This window comes from Ceratotherium simum, chromosome 15 (genome assembly GCF_057802395.1).
Source record: "Ceratotherium simum simum isolate JZ-2026a chromosome 15, ASM5780239v1, whole genome shotgun sequence".
NCBI classification, from domain to species: domain Eukaryota; kingdom Metazoa; phylum Chordata; class Mammalia; order Perissodactyla; family Rhinocerotidae; genus Ceratotherium; species Ceratotherium simum.
Window position 1 is genome coordinate 58,357,537 of NC_141914.1, and position 23,302 is coordinate 58,380,838.

At 40.6% G+C, this 23,302-nt stretch overlaps 1 protein-coding gene across 2 annotated transcripts; it reads right to left on the reverse strand.

The window, feature by feature from the left end:
* Nucleotides 1–753: 753 nt before the first annotated feature.
* On the reverse strand, nt 754–9,353 carry OTOL1 (otolin 1). 2 transcript variants are annotated; one of them, XM_087439446.1, is made up of 5 exons: nt 8,993–9,353; nt 5,192–5,281; nt 2,314–2,385; nt 1,491–1,679; nt 754–1,445 (listed from the first exon to the last, which is right to left on the reverse strand). In XM_087439446.1, exons 1-5 carry the CDS (start codon nt 9,351–9,353, stop codon nt 754–756), a joined length of 1,404 nt encoding a protein of 467 aa, XP_087295572.1. The 2 variants fall into 2 exon arrangements, with proteins under 2 accessions (XP_087295572.1, XP_004424842.1); XM_004424785.1 differs by having other exon boundaries at nt 754–1,679.
* Between the last annotated feature and the right edge of the window lie 13,949 nt (nt 9,354–23,302).

A 23,302-nucleotide genomic window follows, 5' to 3' on the forward strand; every position in this document is an offset into this window, starting at 1 on the left:
TATCTAAGTTAAATGTTCTTCCATGAACAAAGGGCTGAAATTTTAGATCAATAATGATTTAATTTTACTCTTGAATCTGTGGGGGATATTCAGTTCTTCTAAGCACAATAATCTGATGAATGACTGGTCCTTGCTATGACTGAGCAATATCTTTACCAACCTTCTTTTTACCTTTTACCCAACACACAAGTCCATATAATACAGGTTTTATGAGCAAACCTTTACACTGATTAATTTTAAAATTATTTTAGCTAGTCTTTACCATTCTTTCTGTGTATTCTCCTCGAACTAAACTAACATGAGAATAGTTCCATTTTGTTGGAAGGCAACCCTCCCAACGGAATTAGAAACTTTTGAGAAATACCTGCCCATCATGGCACATCAGCTATTAGCCTCTCATTCACACAGAAAAGAGTTACACACATTTATAGGAGATACAGAGATATTTAGTAAGAAAATATTTATTAATTACAAATCGCATTCATATTTTCGTATACAAATATTATTATTTAAATGGCATGAGAAATGCCATTATAATGCTAAATGAAGAAAAGCTAGCTACTAAGTTAATAGACATGCTCTCAAATACATATAAATATTTTTCAAAGTGATGTCTTAAAATAGGAAAAGTAGTTGACTCCTAGGTGGTACAATATTTTTCTTATTTTTTTCTGTATTTTTTTTTTAATAGTACTACCCTATGTTCTCTGACTTATTCCGTGGAACCCAAACTACAGTGTTCAAGACACAAGTTTATGGAGAAATTTCAGGAGTTTCCTCTGGGTACAGAAGGAACCCAGTAAAAATGCTGTCATCCTCAGCACTGACATACACCCCATTCCAATCTTTTGAGACTTCCAGCCAGACTTCGTCCCCTGCGCTTAATTTCAGGACAACGAGGAGAGAGGCCTGGTCTATTTCGTGACCGTAGAGCGTTTCTCTGGACTTGAACTGCTTCTTGTTCCGGGCCACCAGGCTGATCCGCGCAGGTCGGCTCCTCACGGTGACGTGGTAGGAAAAGACATATGCCCCGGGAACGCTACAGTTAAATTTCCCGGTGACCGGGCTGTAATTCCCTTGGTCGTTATAGAGAACCCTGTCAAACTTGATAGGGACGTTGGGAGGAGGGAAAGGCTTCGATAGAGCAGCGCTGAAAGCCGACGGCGCCGCTCGGGCCACCTCCCCCTTGGAGCCTTTGAGGCCCCGAGAGCCCTTCCTCCCAATGGACCCTCGGACCCCCTTGCTCCCAAGCTCGCCCTTCGGCCCCGCAGGTCCCACAGGACCAGGAGGACCCTCGTCTCCCTTTTCTCCCTTAACCCCGGGATCACCTTTGGCCCCAGGCAGGCCATCTGGGCCGCTGGCGCCTTCCGTTCCCATGTCTCCTCTGCTCCCTTTTTCCCCTTTCATCCCCTGCTCGCCTTTCTCCCCTTTCATCCCCTGCTCGCCTTTCTCCCCTCTCCCCCACCTCTCCCCGGAATCTCCGCAGGGGCCCTTCTCCCCGCTCTCGCCCTTCTCTCCCTTGGCCCCAGGCTCTCCGCTCAAGCCCGGTGAGCCCACAGGCCCGCGGTCTCCTTTGTCTCCTTTGGTTCCGTTTGCACAGATGTCCCCCTTTGAGCCCTTTTGTCCTTTCACTCCCGCCAGTCCGGTGTTTCCTCTATCCCCCTTAGGACCAAGTCCACCTGAAAGGAAAATTAAAACAATGTTGAAGGAGCTCATAGGCTATGAACAGTATGCCATTATCACAGAGCTCAAAAATAGACACAAAACCACCTGACTGGGCCTGGAAACCAGGTTCTTGCCTCTGCAGTGGCCGTGGCTGTGCCGAGGAGATTCTTGCACGCAGCCGTTCATGTAGCGCTACCCTCTCAGAGGGGAGAGCTGACGCTACTCGGAAGGGAGAGCTTATATTTTGACCTCATATATCTAGTTCTATTTTTTTTTCTTACTTTTAAGATAATAAAGAGTATTAGAACTGTAATTGTCCATTGTAATCCATTACACTTTACATTTTGGCCCAACTCAAGTATTCTCGTAAATCTCCATATTGTCCATCAGAACCCAAAATCTTACAGGCAAAGAAATAGATACGGAAAAAGATTAAGGGATCTTTTCCCCAAGGACAGCTAGAGAGAGGAGCAGAGCTCAGATATTTTTACCCAGTCTCCAAATTCCTAGGCCAGTGCTAGTTAGACTCCAGCCAATCAGTACACTAATGGCAGTTTACATTTCCATCTTACCTTCCTGATAACAGACAGGAAGAAAATTAGGGGCTGGACTGCACCCATGACACAACAGATACAGCTTGTACTCTACCTGGTTCTCCGGGCTTTCCTGGGTATCCTGGAACTCCACTTGTTCCTTGGTCCCCACGTTCTCCCTTAAGTCCTAAAATGAGAACAATATTACTTTTCTTCCAACTACATTAGTTATGATATACTTAACATCCACTTCACAACCATGCATATTCCAATGCTTCCTTTACCAAAATGTGTAAAGGTAAAACAATAGGGAAAAAGAATTTATTGAGCATCATTAGGAATATTTTATTCCAGTTGATGGTAAACCATTTAAAGTAGATTTGGGGGTAGTGCTAACCTCTTCAAACAGAATACAGCTTTTCCCCCAGCATTCTCATAGCTCTTCAAATCTCTCACAAAACTCATGACATTTTGCCTTGTGTCATATACGTATGTGTGTGTGTTTTTCCTATTATGAATTTTGAATAACAGTGGAAATGTCGTCTTCTCTATATGCCCCACAGTGCCTGAGAAGCAGTGCCATGCACCATCTAGTTCAAACACAGAGCACAACATTCTGCAGTTGGCTAAAACTCACCATAACAAAAACCCATCCAGAAAAAAAAAAATACTGTCTTTGTCATACAGCATCAAGGAAAAGCCAATTTTAGTATTGTTTAGAAAATTTTTCATATACTCTTTGGACAAATTATAGAACTGTGAGAATTCGTGTCTGAAAAAAAAGTGAAAAGATCTGGGTTTTTAGACGTTTGCCATATTACCACAAAATGGATTTTTATATTGGGCCAAGCTAAAGGCCTATCCTGTGGCAGTGCAGCCACACTGGATTTATTTTAATTGTAAATGATAATAGCAATGACAACAGTAATAATAATAGCTAACTCTTATTAAGCATTTATTTTGCCCCAGGTAATGTTCCAAGCTCTTAACATGATTTTTAAATTTAATCCAGTCTTTTTTCTTTAATATTAATTTTTATTTGATATTAATACAGCCTCCCATATACCAGAGAGACTCATGCAACAGCACAGTTCATCAATTAGAACATTTTATTCACAAAAGTTTATGGCATCTCCCTTCAAGAAAGGCTGAGCAGATGTTTTTGTCATCACTTTGTCACGGAAGAAGCTGCAGTACGAAGAGTTGAGAAATTTGTACAGAGACAAACATAACTGCATATAACATTCGCTGGCATCAAGTTGCCAAACATATTACTTATGATATAATTAAGATTTTTTGTTTCATTTTTACCATGAAAAAGAAACCCTAAATCAAATTAAAAGTCATGAGAAGAGACTCCCCCAAATTTCACAAAACCAACTAGAGAAATCCTGCCATAAGCCGCTCAGCAGCTAGCGCCTCCATTACCATTTCACGTAAAATTTAAAATTTGGAAATTAACCCATAGACCGTCAGGAAAATGTCTGTATGTCTTTGGAGGGAACCCAACTCTGAATGGAAGTGAAGGACCAATTCTATTCCCGGTCCTTGTCAATACTCACATAGCAACCTTCACCGCACTGAGATATTCTGGTTCTAAAGTTCATTTAAAGGAGTCTAACCGCTTACACTGAATTTACTCAAGTAGGTGTGATTAACGAGAATGCAGTCATTCAACTCATTTATCTTTTTAACTTTTGATCTTAACCAAGAGTGCAAGCTAAGTCTGGAAGGCAAAGGAAAGGAGAGTTGCCGCTTTATAGAGACTGACTGAATGGATTACTACTTTTGATCCTTCATCAAAGCATATTCTTAAGAACCTTATCTTAGGATACTTCCGTATTTTTTCTTCTACTTCCAGAAGTCTAGCATCCCAAATGTATGAACCACTGGGGAGGTTCGTCACTCATCTTTATTTCACAGGGTTTTCTACTAACATAATTCAGCCACAAAAGGACTAAATGTTTCTGAGACTGAAAATCGCATAATTGACAAGTGTGAAGCAGCTCTCTGACCTCAGCATCCTTTTTAAGTAGTTACTTCACTGAGTGTTCTACCAGAAATGAGTTAGGCAGTTCCTGAGCCATGTGGAGCATGATGTATCGATGATATTAGGTCTTCTGACATGTGACACTGAAGCTAAAACATTTAACTTGATGGATTGATGGTCTTCCTACAGGCTGATGGTATTCACTGAGGAATTTCTAAATGGCCCCATGAAACTGTAGCCTTCCCTTAATACCTGGAAGCATTTACAGAACCAGGGATTTCTAGGGCAGAATGCCCTCTTTACTGATACATCTATGTAATTACGGAATTTCTGAGCTGGAAAAGATCTATGAAATCACACATAACTACAATCTTCTGTGATAGTAAACAGGGTATGCATAAATATCTAGTCTGTTCCTCTCAATTTCCAGATGAGATAAAGTGACTGGTCCAAGGTCACTGTTATGAGCTTGATTTCTTCCATTTTATTTCAGTTCTCTTCCCACCACTGACACTGCTCCTGATTTGAGAGTGAGCCACAGGATATGTCACATTCTCCTTAGCAAGTAGGCTATCCATCTGAATGGAATATTCTACACGATTGCCTGCTCTAGTTGTTTCTATCTAGTACAAAATCAATTTGCATCATAAAGACGAGCTCACACAGATGTCTTTAGGAAAGGACCCTTCCCCAGAGACTATACTCTGTGGCTCACAGCAGGATGGCCAACAAGATGTGTGAGAGCCTGTGTGTGGGTGTGTGTGTGTGTGTGTGTGTGTGTGTGTGTGACATGTTACGGGGCAAGTTTAAAATTTCTCAATTGGCTATTTGTAATGTTAACACTTTTATATCAAATATAACTCACAATATGCTTTACCGAGTTTTTACATTTTTAAAAATTGATCCACCTGCAAGAATCTGGTATTTACAAGCAAATTGCTCTCCTGAAAAATGATGCAGAACGTCTCTTGAGTTCTGACATGAAATGAATATAATCACCTACCCTTCTCTCCTTTCTGGCCTTTTCGACCTTGGGGTCCAATGACTCCTGGTGGCCCTGGGATCCCCATATCACCAGCATCTCCCTTAAGACCTGGAAAAGAGATTTAAAACCATCAGGACAGAAGAATTCTCTCTTAAAATTCATTAGTTCTGGGGAAAAAACAAAGGCAGTCATTTTATTGAGACCAACGACTGTCAGTGTCCTAATGATAAAATCTGGGTGAGAATAAACTGTTAAGGAGTTCTAAGGACAATATTTTTGTCTGATTTGCAATTTTGTACTACCTGAGTAGATAAATTGAGCCCATTAGTACTTGTCACTGGATTCATGGCAGTGATCAAATGATTCAGGGAAACAGTGCGATATCAAACAACAAGAGCAAAATGATTATCTGACTCTTAACCTCATGTGGACCACACTTTCAAATTGGAAATAAAACCACAATACCCAGCACTTTTGGTTTTCCCATTCTTCCATTTGTGCATTCCTGCAGGACCTGCTGCTGAGGCCTCCTGTACACCAAGCACCCTGCTAAGTGTTAGGAATCAGCCGTCAGCATTTCAGCAGTCCCTTCCCTCATGGAGCTGAGCTCCTGAAAGATAAATCGTGAAAAATAACCACACAAATAAATAGAAATTGCCACACCGTAATTAGTGATGTAAAGGAAAATAGGAAGGTCCTATTGGAGATTCTGGTAAAAGAACCTAATTTACTGGATCAGAGGAGACATCCCTGAGAAAATGGCATTAAGATAAGACCCAGTGAGTAAATTTGGATTTCCCAAAGCAAAAAAATACATAGATGAGTATTTCAGGAAAAACGAGAGTGGAAAAGACCATGGTGTTTTTAAGAAACTGACAGAAGAGCCTTGGGTGGAGCTAGTGATGAGGAAAAAGGCGGCACAGAGACAGGCAAGGGTGAGACGGTGCAGGGCTCAGACCTCACTGGTAGCCTTGCTCGTCCAGCAGCCTAGGTCCCTCCACTTACCTGGGCCACACAGGCGCCCTAAGCTTATGATAATTATCCTTCCTGCAACCCCAGCCCTGGTCAAGCCATGTGAATTGTTTTGCAACCCCAAATTGCAATTTATGGCCAGGTCCTTTGAAAATTAACCATATAGATAAGTGCATTCAATGAAATTGTGATAGGTCATCTTAATTTTATCTTAATTATTATAATTAAGGTTGATAGAATGGAGAAAATTGTATTCAACAAAATTTCTCTTTGAAGAAACACTGCATTTGTTTGGAAGAAAAACTTTAATAAGTTGTTTGCAATGGAAGTTAAGGCAAAGGCAAGCTCAAATAACCAAAGGTGGTGGTTAAGCTCCTCTGTCTAGAGAAGAAAGAGCAGAGAGCAAAGGAATGGAGAAAGAATGGGTGGAGGAGGCGGAAGCAAGCAAGATGGTCAATTATAGTTCACTGGGCAATAGCTCCCCTTCCCCATGGCCCCCAAATGCCCGATGTGGTAATACTATTGAGGAAATGATAAAGGGCAATGCCCAGATAGCACAGGGAGCACACGGCAAGTGCATGTGAGGGCACAAGGGGCATGGAGGCTGCCCCTTCCATCCAGTGAGACCTACATCTAGGTTAGATTAGCGTAAATACCGTAAGGCTGGACATATGGGAAGAGCTGGGGCTGGAAGGGGCACAGACCAAGTCAGACTCCAGGTTCTCCACTTGACGGTGGTATACCCTCTAGGATTACCCAACACTTGACATGGGATTAAATCATCCGTTGAAATGTAACAATATTTTTAACATTTTGCGTAAAGATTAGAAACACTATAAAGTGCTTAACAGTTCTTGCACATAGTACGTAGCTATTATTATAACTGCACTCATGAGAGAAGCTGGAGACAAAATTTCAAATGGAATTTTACCTTTGCTAGCTATTACATATATCTGCAGACTTCAAAACATTTTCATTCAGAAACTATAAAATTAGGCTTGTGGTTTTTAAAGTCTACGTTTATTATCTACATTACAGTAGACAATGCAAATGTGAGGTATGCAATGTGTATGTGTGCGTGTGTGTGTGTTCATGTGGCCACGAAGTGAAAGGTAATGAAGAAAAACTAAAACAGTTGGGTTTGAATAGGTTTATTTTCATTTTCAAGTTTGTTTAATGTTGCTCAGATTTCTGATTTTTTTTTTAAATGTGTTTTTGAAACACTGGTAAAGCTAGAACAAATATTTCTCTATGAATCTCAAAAATAGGAGCTTGTCGGACCCAGAGTATTTCACAAGATAGGAAAAGACTCCTACTACAGCTAACTGGAAAAATAAGCAGTTATTGGGCATTTATTCTATTCCAGGCACCACACGGAGTCCTGATGTGTCTTATCTCATTCAGTTCTCTCGATGACTCCGTGAAGTTGGCATTATCCTTATTCCATTTTACTATTTTGGAAACTGAGACTTAGAGAGGTAATGAATCCTCCCCGAGGTGGAACTGTGATAGACTCGACATTCCGAGCTCTGAGCCACTCTGCTCTATGGCAGAACCCATCAGACTAAGATGAGTGCCCCGGGCAGGTTAATAACGTGCTCACCTTCAAAATGTTTGTCATATGTATCTAGAGGAGAAGCCGAGCTCTGAGAACAGCCCTGGTGTTACACACCCACAGCCTTAGAAGACAGTTTAGCAACCAGCTGTGTTTGGCTGACCACACCCTTGGGGTTTTCACCCCTACGCAGCTTGCCAGCCAGATACCACACTAAGAGAAATTCTGGTAAATATAATTTTCTCAGTCTCATTACATTTCCCATAATGCTTTAGCAATCCTGAAATCTTGGTGCCCCAGACCACTGCTCAGCTCCCTTACCCTTCAATTTCAGCTCTGCATAATATTGATCACATTTCCCAAAAGGTTCCTACAATGGGACGAAATGAGTGAAAAACTTAACGAGGATGCATGATTCCTGATCTTATAACTTTAAATTTTTCAGGCAAGACACAGCAAACACTTGTATGTATTTTTTTTCAGGGAATAGGGAATTGAAATTGACATTCTGATGTGAATTTTACCTTGAATTCTCTGCCATATGACATGTAAAAGCTGAAATGTATTACAATAAAACTAAGTATATTTATAATATATATTTGAAAGACATCTCAAATTTTGAAATATGTAACCATGACATTCAGCAGAGAAAATCACAGGGAAGGACACAGAGTTGCCTCAGAATTTCAATGAAGAGCAAACTGAATCCTGCGCTTTATCCTCCACCTCACAGGCATTCTGTTTCTAATCCTAACTACAAACAGCACTCCAAACATCCTTCAGCCAGCACACACTCTTACCAGGCAACAGAATTTTCATTTACCCTTTTTACGTCACGCCATTAATGAGAAGATTGTACAGGTAGTACACACGTGTAACTTGAAGAACTACACACCAGTGCTGACTAGCTGTTGGTAGTCTCTGCTCTAACCAGCACTGTCCAGTAGAACTTGCTGCAATGACGGAAATGCTCTGTATCTGCGCTGCCCAATATGGTAGCCATTGGCCACATGTGAGTACGGAGTGCTTGAAATGTGGCTAGTGTGATTGAGGGACTAAATTTTTTATCTTATTTAATTTTAATTTTAATATGTATTTATAGCCACACACGTGGCTGGTGGCTACCACATTGGGCAACACAGCGCCCATTTGCATTTGTCACAATGTTACAGGTAGGCCTGTCACCATTTGTAAGACAACGTGGAAATCCTCGGGGCAGTCCCATCTCCAATCCACCTGTCAACTCTGAGCAAGTACAGGTGAGAAATATGGCTTTGTGTAGCTTCAAATACCTGGCTCTCCAGTATCTCCAGGTTCTCCTTTTTGCCCTGGGACAGATAAACAGCAGTCACAGCAATTCAAAAAGAAGTCAGCCGTGTCGAGAGTGAAGTTCTCGAAGGGGAAGAAAGTGGCAGTGCCGAAGGCAGACTCTAGGGCTGAGGGGTCCGGGGTTGGTTCTGCCACCTCAGCCACTTCCATGAAGCGGCTTTCTTCTTCCGGAGGTAGGCCACTGGACGGCTTTAGGCCCTTTGGCATCTCTCTTCCCTCAGATTTCTTCGTAAATTTGGTATATGGTGTGGTCTTTGCTATTGTGTCCATACCAACAATAGCCAAAATAATTAAAATGGCACAAAGCCAAGAAAACATCCACATGTTTGAGGCTAGAAGATACAACAGGAATATATGCACATATTACATGAGATCCAAATGAAAAGACTACATGATATAAATATATACTTATATGACAGAACTATATACACACATATGAACCATAAGAATGAACAGTATGCATAATACTGAATGACATTTTTATGTGTTTTATACGCAAATGTGTGTTTGAATCACGACAGAGTATTTTTTTTATTTAAAGTATTTATTGTAAGGAACATTTTGCTTCAATTCTCCTTTCTGGTTGTTTTCCTGGTGTTACATGTTCTAAAATATTGTTCTCAATCATTCAAATTATCTTGCCAAATAGCAAACATGATCTATAATAAATACAACATGACTTAATAGCTCATATACCCTGTGAAAAACAAATATGTATAATTTCCTGACTGACCTCACTCAGATTTATAGGAATCAAATATATTTGTACTAGAGGGAGATGAAAAATATTGAGCCGAATAGTTTATTCCAGCAAACTCGATTATTTCAAGAAAAAATACTGGTGAAATAGTCCTTAAATCTACCAGGGATAATGGTCCTCTTGTGAGAATAATCTTCTAGAATCTATTGTAATAAATGGAGAAAGAGGGAGAATTTAAAAATCATAAATTTAAATATATATGCTATGTCCTTAGATTCTTCACATGTCACTTAACTCTCCAATTCTTTGCTTTATAATTTGAGGAGTTTTTCTGAAAACTCACGTTTATCCTTGTATTATTTTAATGGAGAAAATAGTGGTTATACTTATTAAGGCTTTTATCAATGTTCAAAGTGATATGACATAAGCTTCTCAATGAAGTGAAATTTTAATGGTTCATAGTATTCCATTCCCCAGCAACTCCCAGCAGTCCAGTGGCTGCTAACAGATAGCCAGGGTTAGAAATGTATGTTTTCTGATTGGAAAAGGAAGGAGTAATTAGGATAAATAGTGAGAGAGGAAAGAGAACGGAAATAAGGATAGCAATAACACCTACTATTTATAGAGCGCCTACTAGGAGTAGGTGCCTTCCATTCATCAATCCAATTGCTCTGCCAGGCAGATGACGCACTCTCATTCACCTTCACAGAGGAGGAAACAGGCACCGAGAGGTTTGTACCTTGCTCAAGGTCATGCAACCAGTAAGTTATGAATTCAGAACTTAAATTGGGTCTGTTTAATTTCACAGCCTCAACACTCTCCCACAAATCATGTGGCATATAAGGATGAGATTAAAGAACAATAAATCCAAGGGTGGGATCAATGGAAGAGCTACGGAGGAGACAGATATAAATCATAGCAGATGAGAAAGGACAAAGATAGGATGCTGCATTTCCAAAATCGTATAAAAATCCAAAATGCTAACTTTCCTTCAAGCTGTCTTTACTACCATATTCATCCATTCTACCAATATTTACTGAATATCGACAGTGTCACAAGCCCTGAGAAATTATATGTGGTGACACTGGATATAGGCCATGGTCTCTGTCCTCGGGGAGTTTACAGTCTAGGAGGAAAGATGAGAGACAATAAAAGCAAAGAAGAAAGTGTGAAGGGCAGGTGATCACACTGCATCCCTCCAAATACAGACTCCACACCCCTGCTCCCCCCACCCCTGCAAGACTGAGCAATGAAACATGATTACTATGCATTGGTCAGCTAAGTCCAGCCCCAGCAAAAACTAGACCACAGTAACTTTCTGTTTAGATATAAAATAATTCCATTTTCATTAGTTCACAATTGCATTCATTACAACATTCATTTGTTCAACAAACATTTATTTGAGCATCTAAGAAGTCAGGTCCTGTGCTGGGTCGTAGAATATAAAGACAAGTAAAATCTGACCCCATCCCTAAGGATCTTGTTTGCTGTAAACATGGCAATACAGCAAACATCCAAAGCGCAAAGTATCTAAAGTGAAATACTGGTAACTTTTAATTTTCTCACCACTTTGCTATAAGAAGAATTCAAGTTTGCAGAATGCTGAGTGTTAATGCTCTCAGACATTGCTATGTTCTCTTAAACAATTCAGGTCATACAGGAAAATAATCCTTTCCTTATTAAAATGTATCTGTGTTATTCTTGTACGCATACAAAGTATTCTTGACCCTGAAATCATGTTGTGATAGCCTCTTGGTAAACCAGTCCTGAGACAGCGAATAAGCGAGAGCTGTTGGGACAGTGGGGAGAAGGGACCTAACACTGAGAACACGGCAGGCATTGTCCAGACACTTTGTAAGTGCGATTGCAATTATATCACACATGAACCATGCAAGACTGGATTTACTATGCCCTTAATAGATTATAAAACTGAGGCACAGAGAGGTTAAGCAGCCTGCCTGAGATCACAGTGTTAGTAAACAGCAGTGCTGGGATTAAAACCGAGGCCCAGTTGAGTCCAAAGTAAGCCCATGCACTTCCTACTGTGCCATGCTGCCTGGGGATTAATGAGTGATCAGAAATGCTGCAGAATGAACCGAGCAGACCCTTCGTGGAGCTCAAATCTAGGGCCTTTGGTGGAAGAAAGTTTCCCAGTTTCCCAGTTTCTTCCCAGGAAGAAATTTTCCCCCAGACAGGAAACAGGACCTTACTGGGAGGCATGAAAAAGAGGAGAGATGGGAAGTCTGGCTCTGACAATGGAACCAATTAGTAGGGGGTGGACAAAGTTACAGAGGGGGACATAGCACATCCGACAAGAGACAGAGGGCTACAGAAAGGAGTGGGTGGAACTAACCAATATGAGGAAGGAGCTCAGTGTCCCTGTTGGAGGGTGTGACTTTTCCTTACATATGTTTTCCTTGCATTGTCATTTCCTGCTTCCCAATTTAAATACAGATGTTAAAGTATAATGCAGTCAGTACTTTAAGACTATGATGAGGCTCCCCAAGAATTTGGAGATGAGGAAAACATGAAGCCCTTTGAAAAACAGTGCAGCAAGAGTTGATAGCAACCTGACTGACAGTGCATGTATATCATTTTTTGTGTGCGTGTGTGTGTGTGTGGAAGACCAGCCCTGAGCTAACATCCATGCCAATTCTCCTCTTTTTGCTGAGGAAGACTGGCCCTGACTAACATCCATGCCCATCTTCCTCTACTTTATATGGGACGCTGCCACAGCATGGCTTAACAAGTGGTGCACATGTCCACGCCCAGGATCCGAACCTGCGAACCCCGGGCTGCCGAAGCGGAGCATGCGCAATTTACTGCTATGCCACCAGGCCGGCCCCCTATCATTTCCTTTTAATTGGAATTTTTTCATGTTTTTCATGTTGTATAAAAACATAAAACCTAGCCAAACAAAACTTCCACGGTGAGTCAAGCAAGTAAGGGCTTCTGACCAAGTTTTAAGTCACTAAAACAATAAAACATAACTCAAATGCTAAGTCTGAAGTTTAATGTAGGGATAAATCTTAACAGAGGGATTAGAAGTAAGGATCAAAAAGGAGGTTGAGGTCCCCAGTCTGCCTAAATACAGTATGCCCCTTTACTCATCCTGCAGTTCGCCTGGACTGTGGGCATTTCAAGAGCAGAAAGTTGGGTCTCTTTCGTTTCTGTGTTCCCAGTGCCTAGCATGATGTTTGCAAATAATACGTATCCCATAAATGTTTGCTGAACTGAAAAGGAGTAAATGTAGTAGGTTGCATTATTGTCTCCAATTTTCCATCCCTTTCTGTACTCACACTCTTTGATGTATGGATTTTGCATCATCTCCCACAAAAGAAATGAGGATACAAAAAAGGATACTCCAATTCCTTGACTTACACTTCAGCCATGTGGCTTTGGCCAATAGAATGGGCAGAGGTGACCAGATGCCATTTCCAAGCCTAGGTCTGAAGAGCCCTTGTGTTCCCACTTGCTCTCTGCGCTTTGGCCGTTGTCAGGAGAAGGAGCTTCCCTGGCTGAGCTTGCTGGTCACAGAAGAAGGATGGAGACACAGGGAGCAGAGCTGCCCCACGTAAGCTGCCCTAGCTGCCCAGTCTAGACAAAAGTCCCCAGCTGATCCACAGACACTGAGTTGGCCCAGGTGAGACCAGCTGAGGCCAGTCTAGACCAGACAACCCTCACCGATCCCACAGACATGTTCCAGTTATCTATTGCTTTGTGATAAAGTATCTCAAACTCAGTGACTTAAAATAACCATTTATCATAGCTCACAATTTCACGGTCAGGAATTCGGGCCTTGATCAGTTAGGTGATTCTGCTCCATGAGGAATCAACTAAGGACACTCAGCAGTATTCAGCTGGCACTTGGGCCAGTCTGGGGAGGCTTCACTACAAGGCCGGTGCCTTGACAGACATGGAAAAAAGCTGGACTCCTCAATCAGTCTCTCTAGCATGCCAGTCTCAAGATAGTCACATTTCTTCAGTCATACCTCAGGGCTCCCAGCACGGAAGCTGCCCATGTATTCAGGCTATACCTGAGAACTGGGACAGCAACACTGGTATTGAATTTTATTAGTCACAGCAGTCCCAGAGGCCAGCCAGACTTAAAGGGAAGGGGCACAGACTCTACTTCTCAATGGGAGGAGTGCCAAATAATCTCTAGCCATCTTGAAACCCCCACAGACACTTACGCTATAATTTGTAAGCCATGGAGTTGGGGCAAGGTTAGGTTGCAAAAGCTAACTGATAGCAATAGCTCCAGTAAGCAGTTATATTTACCACCATTGAGACTAAGCTGACGCAGCAGCCTCCAGGCAGCACCATCTTATCGTTAGCCAGCAGCAGACATCCTGTGGGCTCTTCCCCGCATCAATCAGCCCGCACAGTCCTGGAAGTTGCACCCGTTGAAAGTTCATAAGCAGAAGCTGGGCCACCCCTTGTTGGACGCTATTAGAAGGGATTTTGAAGATTCCTCAACTTTGCATGTCCCTTCTAACCTTGAGATTCTATGATGTGGTTTTATAACAGTAGACACTTTATCAATATATGAAAATTAGCTCATACCATAAAATTTCATTCTAAATACAGGAGACATTACATTTCTTCTAATGATGTATTCTTCTCTCTTATTAAGATAGTGCCCATGTGTGGGAGGACATTCTTTGAAGATTTACTAGTTCTTTTCCCAATAGAAGTGAGGTATTCAGACCGACTTAATAGTGTACATTTGTAAGATGACTGGCAAGTTTTATGTCAAGGCTAGAGTCATGTATTACTAAGAAATTTATGTAGAGCGTTCTTCCTCTCTGACCCTGGTATAGTTATATAAAATTATAAGATGAACTTAGATGTATACAGCATTCCTTTCATATGTGATAGTTACTGACTGGCAAGCAGTACAGTATAAGGACTAAAAGCAACTGGCTTTGTAGACAGGCAGTCCTGAGGACAAGGTTCAGATCTTCTACCTACTAGTTGTTCTATTGGGAGCAGGTTACCGTACCTCTCTAAGTCTTGGTTCATTATTTCTAAAATGGAGATAATAATAGTAGCTTCATCTTGTATGGTTGTGAAACTTAACGAGATAATGCATAAAAAGCTCTTAACACAGTGCCCTTAGTGACTGTTGACTATTATTTTTAGTGAGGATTAGATCCAATGAAATTAACTAGCCAGAAATAGTATTTTAAAGCAGTGACAAGTATCTCCTATTCTCATATTGTGCCAGGTTGGCATTTGGCACCATTTCATCCCCTTTTATGTGCTCCCCTATGTCTCAGGTACTCAAAGCCTGAGAACTACTTTTCCCAGAATCTCTTGCCATCCAGGTTCCAGTTTCATTTCTGCCAGTGAGAGACACTTGCGTGGGATGTGGAAGACAGAAAGAGAGCAGCAGCCATTGTTCTTCTGCTGGCAGCGGCTAGTGAATGCATGGACTGTGTCAGAATTGAAGTTTTGCAGTGTCCTCTGGCACGCCAACATGATTTCCTGCCCTGGTTCTCTGGGTGGCTTTGACCATTGGCAGCAGTATCCTACAGTTCCTACCCTGGGCATCAATAGCAAAGTCCTGATTCTCTGAAGGCTAGAGGCAAACCTGACAGCTGTGGCAGCCCTCCCTGCCCTGTGCTCCTTCTCCCTTCAATCACTGTAGAAGCACCTAATCACCTGTGTTAAATCCCTTTCTGCCTGACACACGTACAGTGGTCCCAAACTGAATCCTGTTGTCTTCTTCTTTTTCATTTATTTTGACCTCCACCTCCACCTTATTATAAACTCCCAGCCTTTCTGCTTTATCCTGTCTTATATCCAATGCTATATTCTCTTTTGTCTTAACCTGATCACTCCTCATCCATACACAACATCTTAATCTATTAGAAACTAGCTGGATCCAATTATGTCCCAAAAAGTTTTGTCAAAGATCCTCCCACAATGTTCTGAGCCTGAAAATATGTCATCCACACCAGGGTTGTATTCCAATTGCATTCTTGAATGCTGATTCCAGGACAAATATAAATACTTCTGAAATAATTTTCGGCACATACATATGTGTGGATATGTTGTTGGGCTGCAACAGTGATGACCTTTTTTGACCTTATGTAAAGCATTCTTCCCCTCTGACCATTGTATAGTTATATAAAATTATAAGATGAACTTTTATATATATAGTGTTCCTTTCCTATGTGATAGTTACTTTCAATTTCTCACAACATTTCATTATGACCAATATTCCATGTTGTGTTCCTTCTCATACCCATATTTCACATTCATTCATTCTCTCTTTCTTTCATTCAGTCAACAAATATTTATTAAACACTGATTCTGTATTGGACGTTGTATTATATGCAAGAGTTACAGAACAAAATATCTGCTCTCATACAGCTTGTATTTCAATGGAAGTCATAAATATCAGATGGTAGAAAAAGTCAATATTTCAGACTGTAATAAGTGCTATAGAGGAAATAAATGGGGATATTTGATAAAGAGTGACAAGGAAATATTGTTTCAGATACAACAGTTGGTTGGCATTATTTCACAAATTGAAAGATCAAGCCATTCTGGAAAATAATCATGACTTTATTTAATTTCAGTCTGAAAGGTACATCTTCAACTTAGTTAAGTTAGAATTTAACTTTATATTTTGACTCTAGAAGGTTTCTTAGGATTGTAGTGTTAATAGATATCATTTTGAGAAAATGAGGAGAAGAAGAAAGCAAAGTATGAGTCTATGTGTGGGAAAATTCCTGAAGAATGTGATTAATAATTATTTTCCTTTGGAAATAAGGGTTGAGGTTTAGTTATTAGCCAACGTTTTAGTTTAAAATATACAACAAGAGGGCTGACCCGATAGCATAGTGGTTAAGTTTGCGTGCTCCACTTCAGTGGCGGCCCAGCATTCACAGGTTCAAATCCAGAGTGTAGACCGATGCACTGCTCATCAAGCCAGGCTGTGGGAGCATTCCCCATACAAAATAGAGGAAAATGGGCACAGCTGTTAGCCCAGCACCAATCTTCCTCAGCAAAAAGAGGAAGATTGGCAATAGATGTTAGCTCAGGGCTAATCTTCCTCACCAAAAAAAAATTAAATAAATAAAATAAAATAAAATATACAATGAATTGGAGATAATTTTGCATTGGCGGCGCAACTAGATGTAAAAATGTGTACATAGAAATGGCACTGGTTAAATTCTGTCTCCCTGAGACCAAAGTAATTAATCCTCAGCTTCTCTGAGTGGCTTGTAGGAGTAAAGTGAGATCTTAGCCCAAACCCCTGACACAACAGCTTGAGGGAGCTGAGGCGGACTGGGCTGGGGCATTTCCCTGTGTTGAGTTACGGAAGGAAAAGAGGACGTGTTGTAAGAGGCCAGAGCCCCAGCCAACAGATGGGATGACTTCAGGGCTTTCTCCCAGAATGTCAACAGCGCCCTGGGACTTTCCCATTTAGAGAAGTAACCAAAAGTGTAGTTGAGAGTTAGGAGCAGCAACCAAGAGGGATCATTAACATTACGTTCATTTCAGGCAGGATCACCCGAAGGAGGAAGGTCCCACACCAAGAGCGTATTATACAAGGATGTCAGGAGAAGGCAAATGGGCAGTGGCACTGCCACTTCTTCCTTCTCCTCCCTTGAGCACTTCATCCATCAAACAATCCTCTTTTCCTTTCTAAAGTGCCCGGTGTTGAGCTCTCAATGCTATGCAACCACAAGGGTGAATGAGGGAGAATTGCTGACAAGCTGTTTTCTCCTGCCCCAATTCTTTCAGCAAACTCAGACAGGCCTTTGAGAACTCAGATTTTGAGTTCATTCACAAATATAATGCCATCAAAAGGAAGGAGGAGAAAGTTTGTAACTACAGATTCTTATTTTTCAAGGGCAATTCCAGAGTGACTGTAATCAGCTCTGACAAGCTTTGCTCATCCTTTGTGTTGATAGATGCAGCAAAAGCATCATAATTTCTATTGTCCAGTGGGAGGCTATTTCTCCCAGAGCGTCCAAATAAGTGAATCCATTACAATCTTATTAAGTACATTGAATATAACATTACTTTCTACCAAGTTAAATGTTTCTTGTATTTAACAAGTGTGCAGTAAAATAAAAACATATTCTCAGCGTTTTTCTGCTAGAGAAAAGGCATTGACTGGGGTTCAGAGTCTAACAGCGTAAGGAACAGTCTGGCAGCAAATGTGGATATTTTGATTTTCCTCTGTGCCCGCCACCACTTCCTCAGTTACTCCTCCTCTCCTCCCACCCTGCCTTAAATCTAGGTAGAACGACAGGAAGCAGGATGTTCCAAGCGGCAGGTGAGGCCCGTGGCGCAGGATTGGGCACAGAGAAGGAACTGCCCTCTGGAGAGTGGGGAGCCAGCAAGCAAGGGCAGGATGAAGCCATGATTCAGACGGCTGGTTGGTGGGAAAGCGAACTCACCCCCTGGATGAGCAGACAGGTAAAAATGTCCATTAAATTTAGGCATGAAAATAGGCCCTGGCTCCACATCTCCAAAACCTAAAAAAACCTCTAAGGATGGGAGTAGGCAAAGGCAAGAACAAAGTTATTGCTACTCTGTTTCATCCCTTTTTATTTCCCTCCCAGGGATTCTGAGCATGTCTGCTGTAGTGGTTTTCTTGTTATATAGATGGAGAGACAGGAGGTGGGAGAAGCGACAGTGTGAGCGTGTGGCTGTGCAGCTGGACAGCGAGCCTGAGGTCCATTTTGGAGGCTGATGTATTCCACTGACTGTGAAAAAGCAGTGGGGAACCGGGGGGCGGGGAGGGGGATGGGGTATGTGGGAGCTCTCTGTACTTTCTGCTCAATTTTTCTGTAAACCTAAAACTACTCTAAAAAGTAAAGTAATTTAAAAAAGAAACAGCAATAGAGTTGGAACGTGATCAATTTGTTCACTGATTTGTTTATTAGTTGGTACCGGTAGCAGTTAATAAGTTATCAAAGTTGTTGTTGAAAAACTGAGTTTAAAATTTAGGAATGCTCATAATACATTTTTGTTGAGTTTTGGCACGTTAACAAAAAACTGTGATGGACCCAAACTGGATTCCATGTTAGAAACTTTCTCCATGAAGCAGAGATTTCACTGAGACTTTTCTACCTCCTTGATGTAAATGATTTATATCCCCATGAAAATAAGTATAACCAAACCTAAGCAAACTGCTTCACGCTTTTGGAGACCGAGAGGAATGCCTGTTGTGGGCGGTTCCTCAGTACGGAATTCTTATGGAAAAGGTGTGGGGGAGCTCACTCTTGCTCCATCAGGTCCACCCGAACATTAGCCAGAATTTCCCTGAAGCGGAGATTCTGGGGAAGCTTCAGGATACAGAATCTAACAGATGAGTGGTTTTAAAGAAAAGGAAGCAAAAGCCTTTCTCGGATAACGTGATACACAGATAAGGAAATTTCATCACTAGCATCTTACCTTCGGTTGGTAGCCTCACTTCGGTGTGGCAAGATCTGTGTTAATCCTTTTATCAGCTCACTCACATGCTCATGTGTAGAGAATTCAAATATGAAGTAAAGCCACTAAAGATATGGCATGAATTAATAAAAAAACAATTTCCAATTACCAAACTTCCATTTGTCTTTAATTTCTGCAGTGTTTAAGAACTCCCTTTTTTTCAATCCAAAGTGCTTGAAACTATTCCAGTTCTCTGAATGTCTTATAAACAAACATTTGGAAAGTCAGAAGTTTGAGGATGTCAACAGACATTGCGTATATCCCAAAAGACATCAGTGCTTATCCTGGCCATTGGAAACTGAACTAGTTTCAGAGCCATTTAGCATCTTAGATCAAGGTTAGAGCAGGCCCCATAGAAACATTTTAATCAGAAGTTACCGAGACAAAGCAATCTAGGCTATAGATATTGGAGTTGGTTCTTCCCTGTCTCTAGTTCTCAAAAACTTCCTGCAAAACCCTTAATTACTCCTCACCACTCATCAGCTCATTGTCACTGACCCGTACCTTCATCAAAAAAAGGCAGGAAACATGGAAGGATACAGGCCCCACTGCATTTTTCCGTGTTGTGCTGACATGCTGACCCTAGCGCTTTCCTGTGTTGCTCTGACTCCATAATTGGGCATCAGGCTCCAAGACTTCATCGTGGATCTGGGCTCTGTTGACTCCGTAAAAAGGAGCTCTGGGCCTGCATGAAACCTGAGCTAAGTCACTTTACCACTAGGGCTCAGTGTCCTTATATTAAAAACAACGAGTTTAGACTAGATGAGCAGGCAACAAACCCTTTTCTGATTCTGAAGTATTAATTCTCTTTTCCCAACAAATCCTGGCTAATCATAGCACTCGAGAATTAAACATGTTGCATCCTCATTTTGTCACCTTATCCAGGACTTCAGAGTCAGGTCATGGAAAGCTCTGCCTGTGGCGGTGGCCCTGGAAGCCCCTTTAGAGGTCAAGGGGTCTCCTAGGGAGAGGTGAGAATCCCAGAATCAGATATCTCTGCTAAGCACCAGATTTGATATCAGCCCAGAGGAGAACAGAACGGACTCTGTCCCTGAAAAGCTACCAAGAGGTTAATGTTTCACATGAAAACCTGCAGTCACATCCTCTTTCAGGACAGTCTTGCTATTTAATACCCAAAAAGACGAAGGACACAGAATGGCCTTGTATAAGCACTGTAACTCAAGCAATTAGCCAGGTAATGGTCTGTGGGGTTCATTATAGCAGAATGTCAATTAAAACACTTGCAAGGAGATTATGCAAAGCCCTTAGATTTCAAATCTTATAAACTATCCAGTAAGACTAAATTATAGTAAATGTCATATTACTACAGTAGGTATCACACAAATGAAAATAAAGTTTGTTTTCTAATATGGACTTTTGCTTAATATCTCATAAATCCCAGAAATTGAAAAGAGTAGCCAAGTGTCTAGTGTTTCTTCAACAATATAAAAAATGGGATAAAGGGTGTCATGTTTGAATTGAACGAATTTTTTCCTACCTTTGCCCTAATTAAGTGATACTTTGTATATCCTAGTTAATTGTTTAAGGATTTAAAAATATAGCTATTAGTTTCAAATTGGATTTCTGCCAACGGATGTAAGGAGGAAGAAGAGAAGAAGAATGGATAAAATGTGAATTTCAGAATGAAAATTATTTCTTAGAAAGATCTTTAAATGATATTTCTTCTGTTTAGTGACTTGCCTGTCTTCATTCTCACAGAAGGAAAGCGTTTCCTTTTTTTTTTTTTAGTGCAAATATGTTATTAGAAAAATTGACTTCTTCAAAATAGAAATAAATGATAGAGTTCTTTATGAAATGTCAAAAATGCAAATAGCATTTAACATCCAAATAGACGGCAGTAATGATTTGCCCTGAACACTGGTAGAAAGAACATAATATATAAAAATTAGTTTCTGTCCTAAAAACCCTCAAGTTTAAGCCAGCAGTTAATTTTTATTCATGAATTATAAATCCTTTACAGAAGAGAGTGAAAATAAAATGACCAATAGATCTAGAAATGTAATGTTCCGCTAATTCTATCATAGGAAACTAAATGCATATTAAATTTTTTTACTATTCATAATTGTTCTGTAAAATACCACGGGCATAATATATTTTTAAAAGCAAAATATCTTTTCTCCTTACTAGATAGTTGTCATGATAGAGACCATATTTTTGATACAACTACCTACATCACCTTAACTGAAGATTATTATAATTATTATAATCTAAACAAAACCTGATTTTTAAGACCTTCATTGCACATCATCTCTGAAAGAGGATTAAATACTGCATGGACCCAAAAATATGTAGTTCTACTCCAGTAATGTCAATATATTATAATCTCCCTTTAGAATTTATTACTTCTACTTATCTCACAGATATTCACAAACTTAGCGATTTTAAAATTAAGAATGATTCTATACTCCATACCACAACCTTCCACATTTCAAAAATCAATACAAAAAATAGATTTAATACCATAAAGGAAAGACTGTCTTCTATATGCTTTTATCATTTCTATTCATATTCTTATTTCCTTGAGGTGAATTATATCAACAGGACTTTTTTAAGCCTGGGATCTCATTGCAAATGGCCTGACGGAAGATAAAATAAGTCAATGTTTGTAATCATCTCCTACCTTACGGATGTTTCCTTATCAGCAATCCCTCTCCTGGATGGCACATTGGAAAATTAAACCTCGTTTAGAATTAGACAGGAGTCTGTTTTTTTTCTTTCAAGATTTGCCCCTACCCAATGAGAGGTGAGTGCCCTATGATGAGGGGAGTGGTGACTTTTTCTGACTGCGAAGAAAGGCGCTGAAATCTGATGACGCAAATGCCTTGGGAATATTGAAGTCTTAGCTCTTCAATGACCTGACCTCACCTGCCATTCCCCTTGGTTTACAAGATTATCTTTCATCCTAATACTTTAAGGTCATGGCACCCAAATGTCATACAACTCTCCTGTTTAGTAAATACTATAGTTTTCTGAAGGATCTCCACTGGAATCTTATTTGGGCAGCGTTTGGGTATTCAGAGGCATCTGCTTCTGTTGTTGAGTGAGCCCTTAGTGAAGAACAACCACTTGGGTGGCATTTCTGAACACACACACACCTCACTCTCCCCTTTACTGCATGAGCCCACCATCCCTTGAGAATTGACCAAGACTTATAGATTCTGACCAGGTTCATTTCTAAGATTTTTTTGTCATGTTATTTGGGGCTACAATAAGATGGTATCAAGAACTTATAAATTACAAAAGCACTATTGGCCTCTTGATAGATCATTCATTCATTCATTCATTCGGCAAGCATTCATGAGAACCTGCCAAGTGCCAGACCAGGCATAGAGCAGAAGAAAGATTGACAAGGTCTCTACTTTCATGGACTTTACATCCTAATGGGAGAGACATCCAAAAATTAAAACACAAAGATGTAAACAGTGACTAGCAGATACTAGTAAGTCAATAAGCATTATGCACAAACTAAAATAGAGTGAAGTAATGGAGAATGATTGAGTGGCTTCTTTAGATTGGGTGCTTAGGGAAGGCCTTTCTAACAAGCTGACATTTAAGCTGCTGCAATCTGAATGACAAAAGAACCAAGGAGGTGGAGGAAATCAGAGGATAGGCCAGAACATCCTAAATGCAGAGACTCTGAGATGGCAACAAGCGTTAGAGTGTACAAGAAACACAGTGGATCGGAACAGAGACACAAAGAAAACCAAATTAAATTCCATACCAGCAAAATGGTGATATGACTCAATATATTAACATAGCTAAGACAGGACCTATAGAAGAGGACTGAGCAACCATCAAATCATAGAGAAAGGAGTTTGTGAGGCACAAACAGAATCAGAACCCATTCAGACAGGTCCAAGGAGCCTGGGCCAATGGGACTTAGACATTACAGTCTCATTGGTAAGTTTATCCCCATTATGAGCTGGTTACAGCTAATTAGCTTAACCAGGAGCCATGAAATATTTGATTAATGTAAATCCTCTCATTCTGATTCCACACTCTCCAAGTGCTTCCCGATTCTGCCATCAAAGAGAACGTGCTGATCATAAGACTTCAAATAATTCAACATAGTGATCGCTCAAGGTAAGTT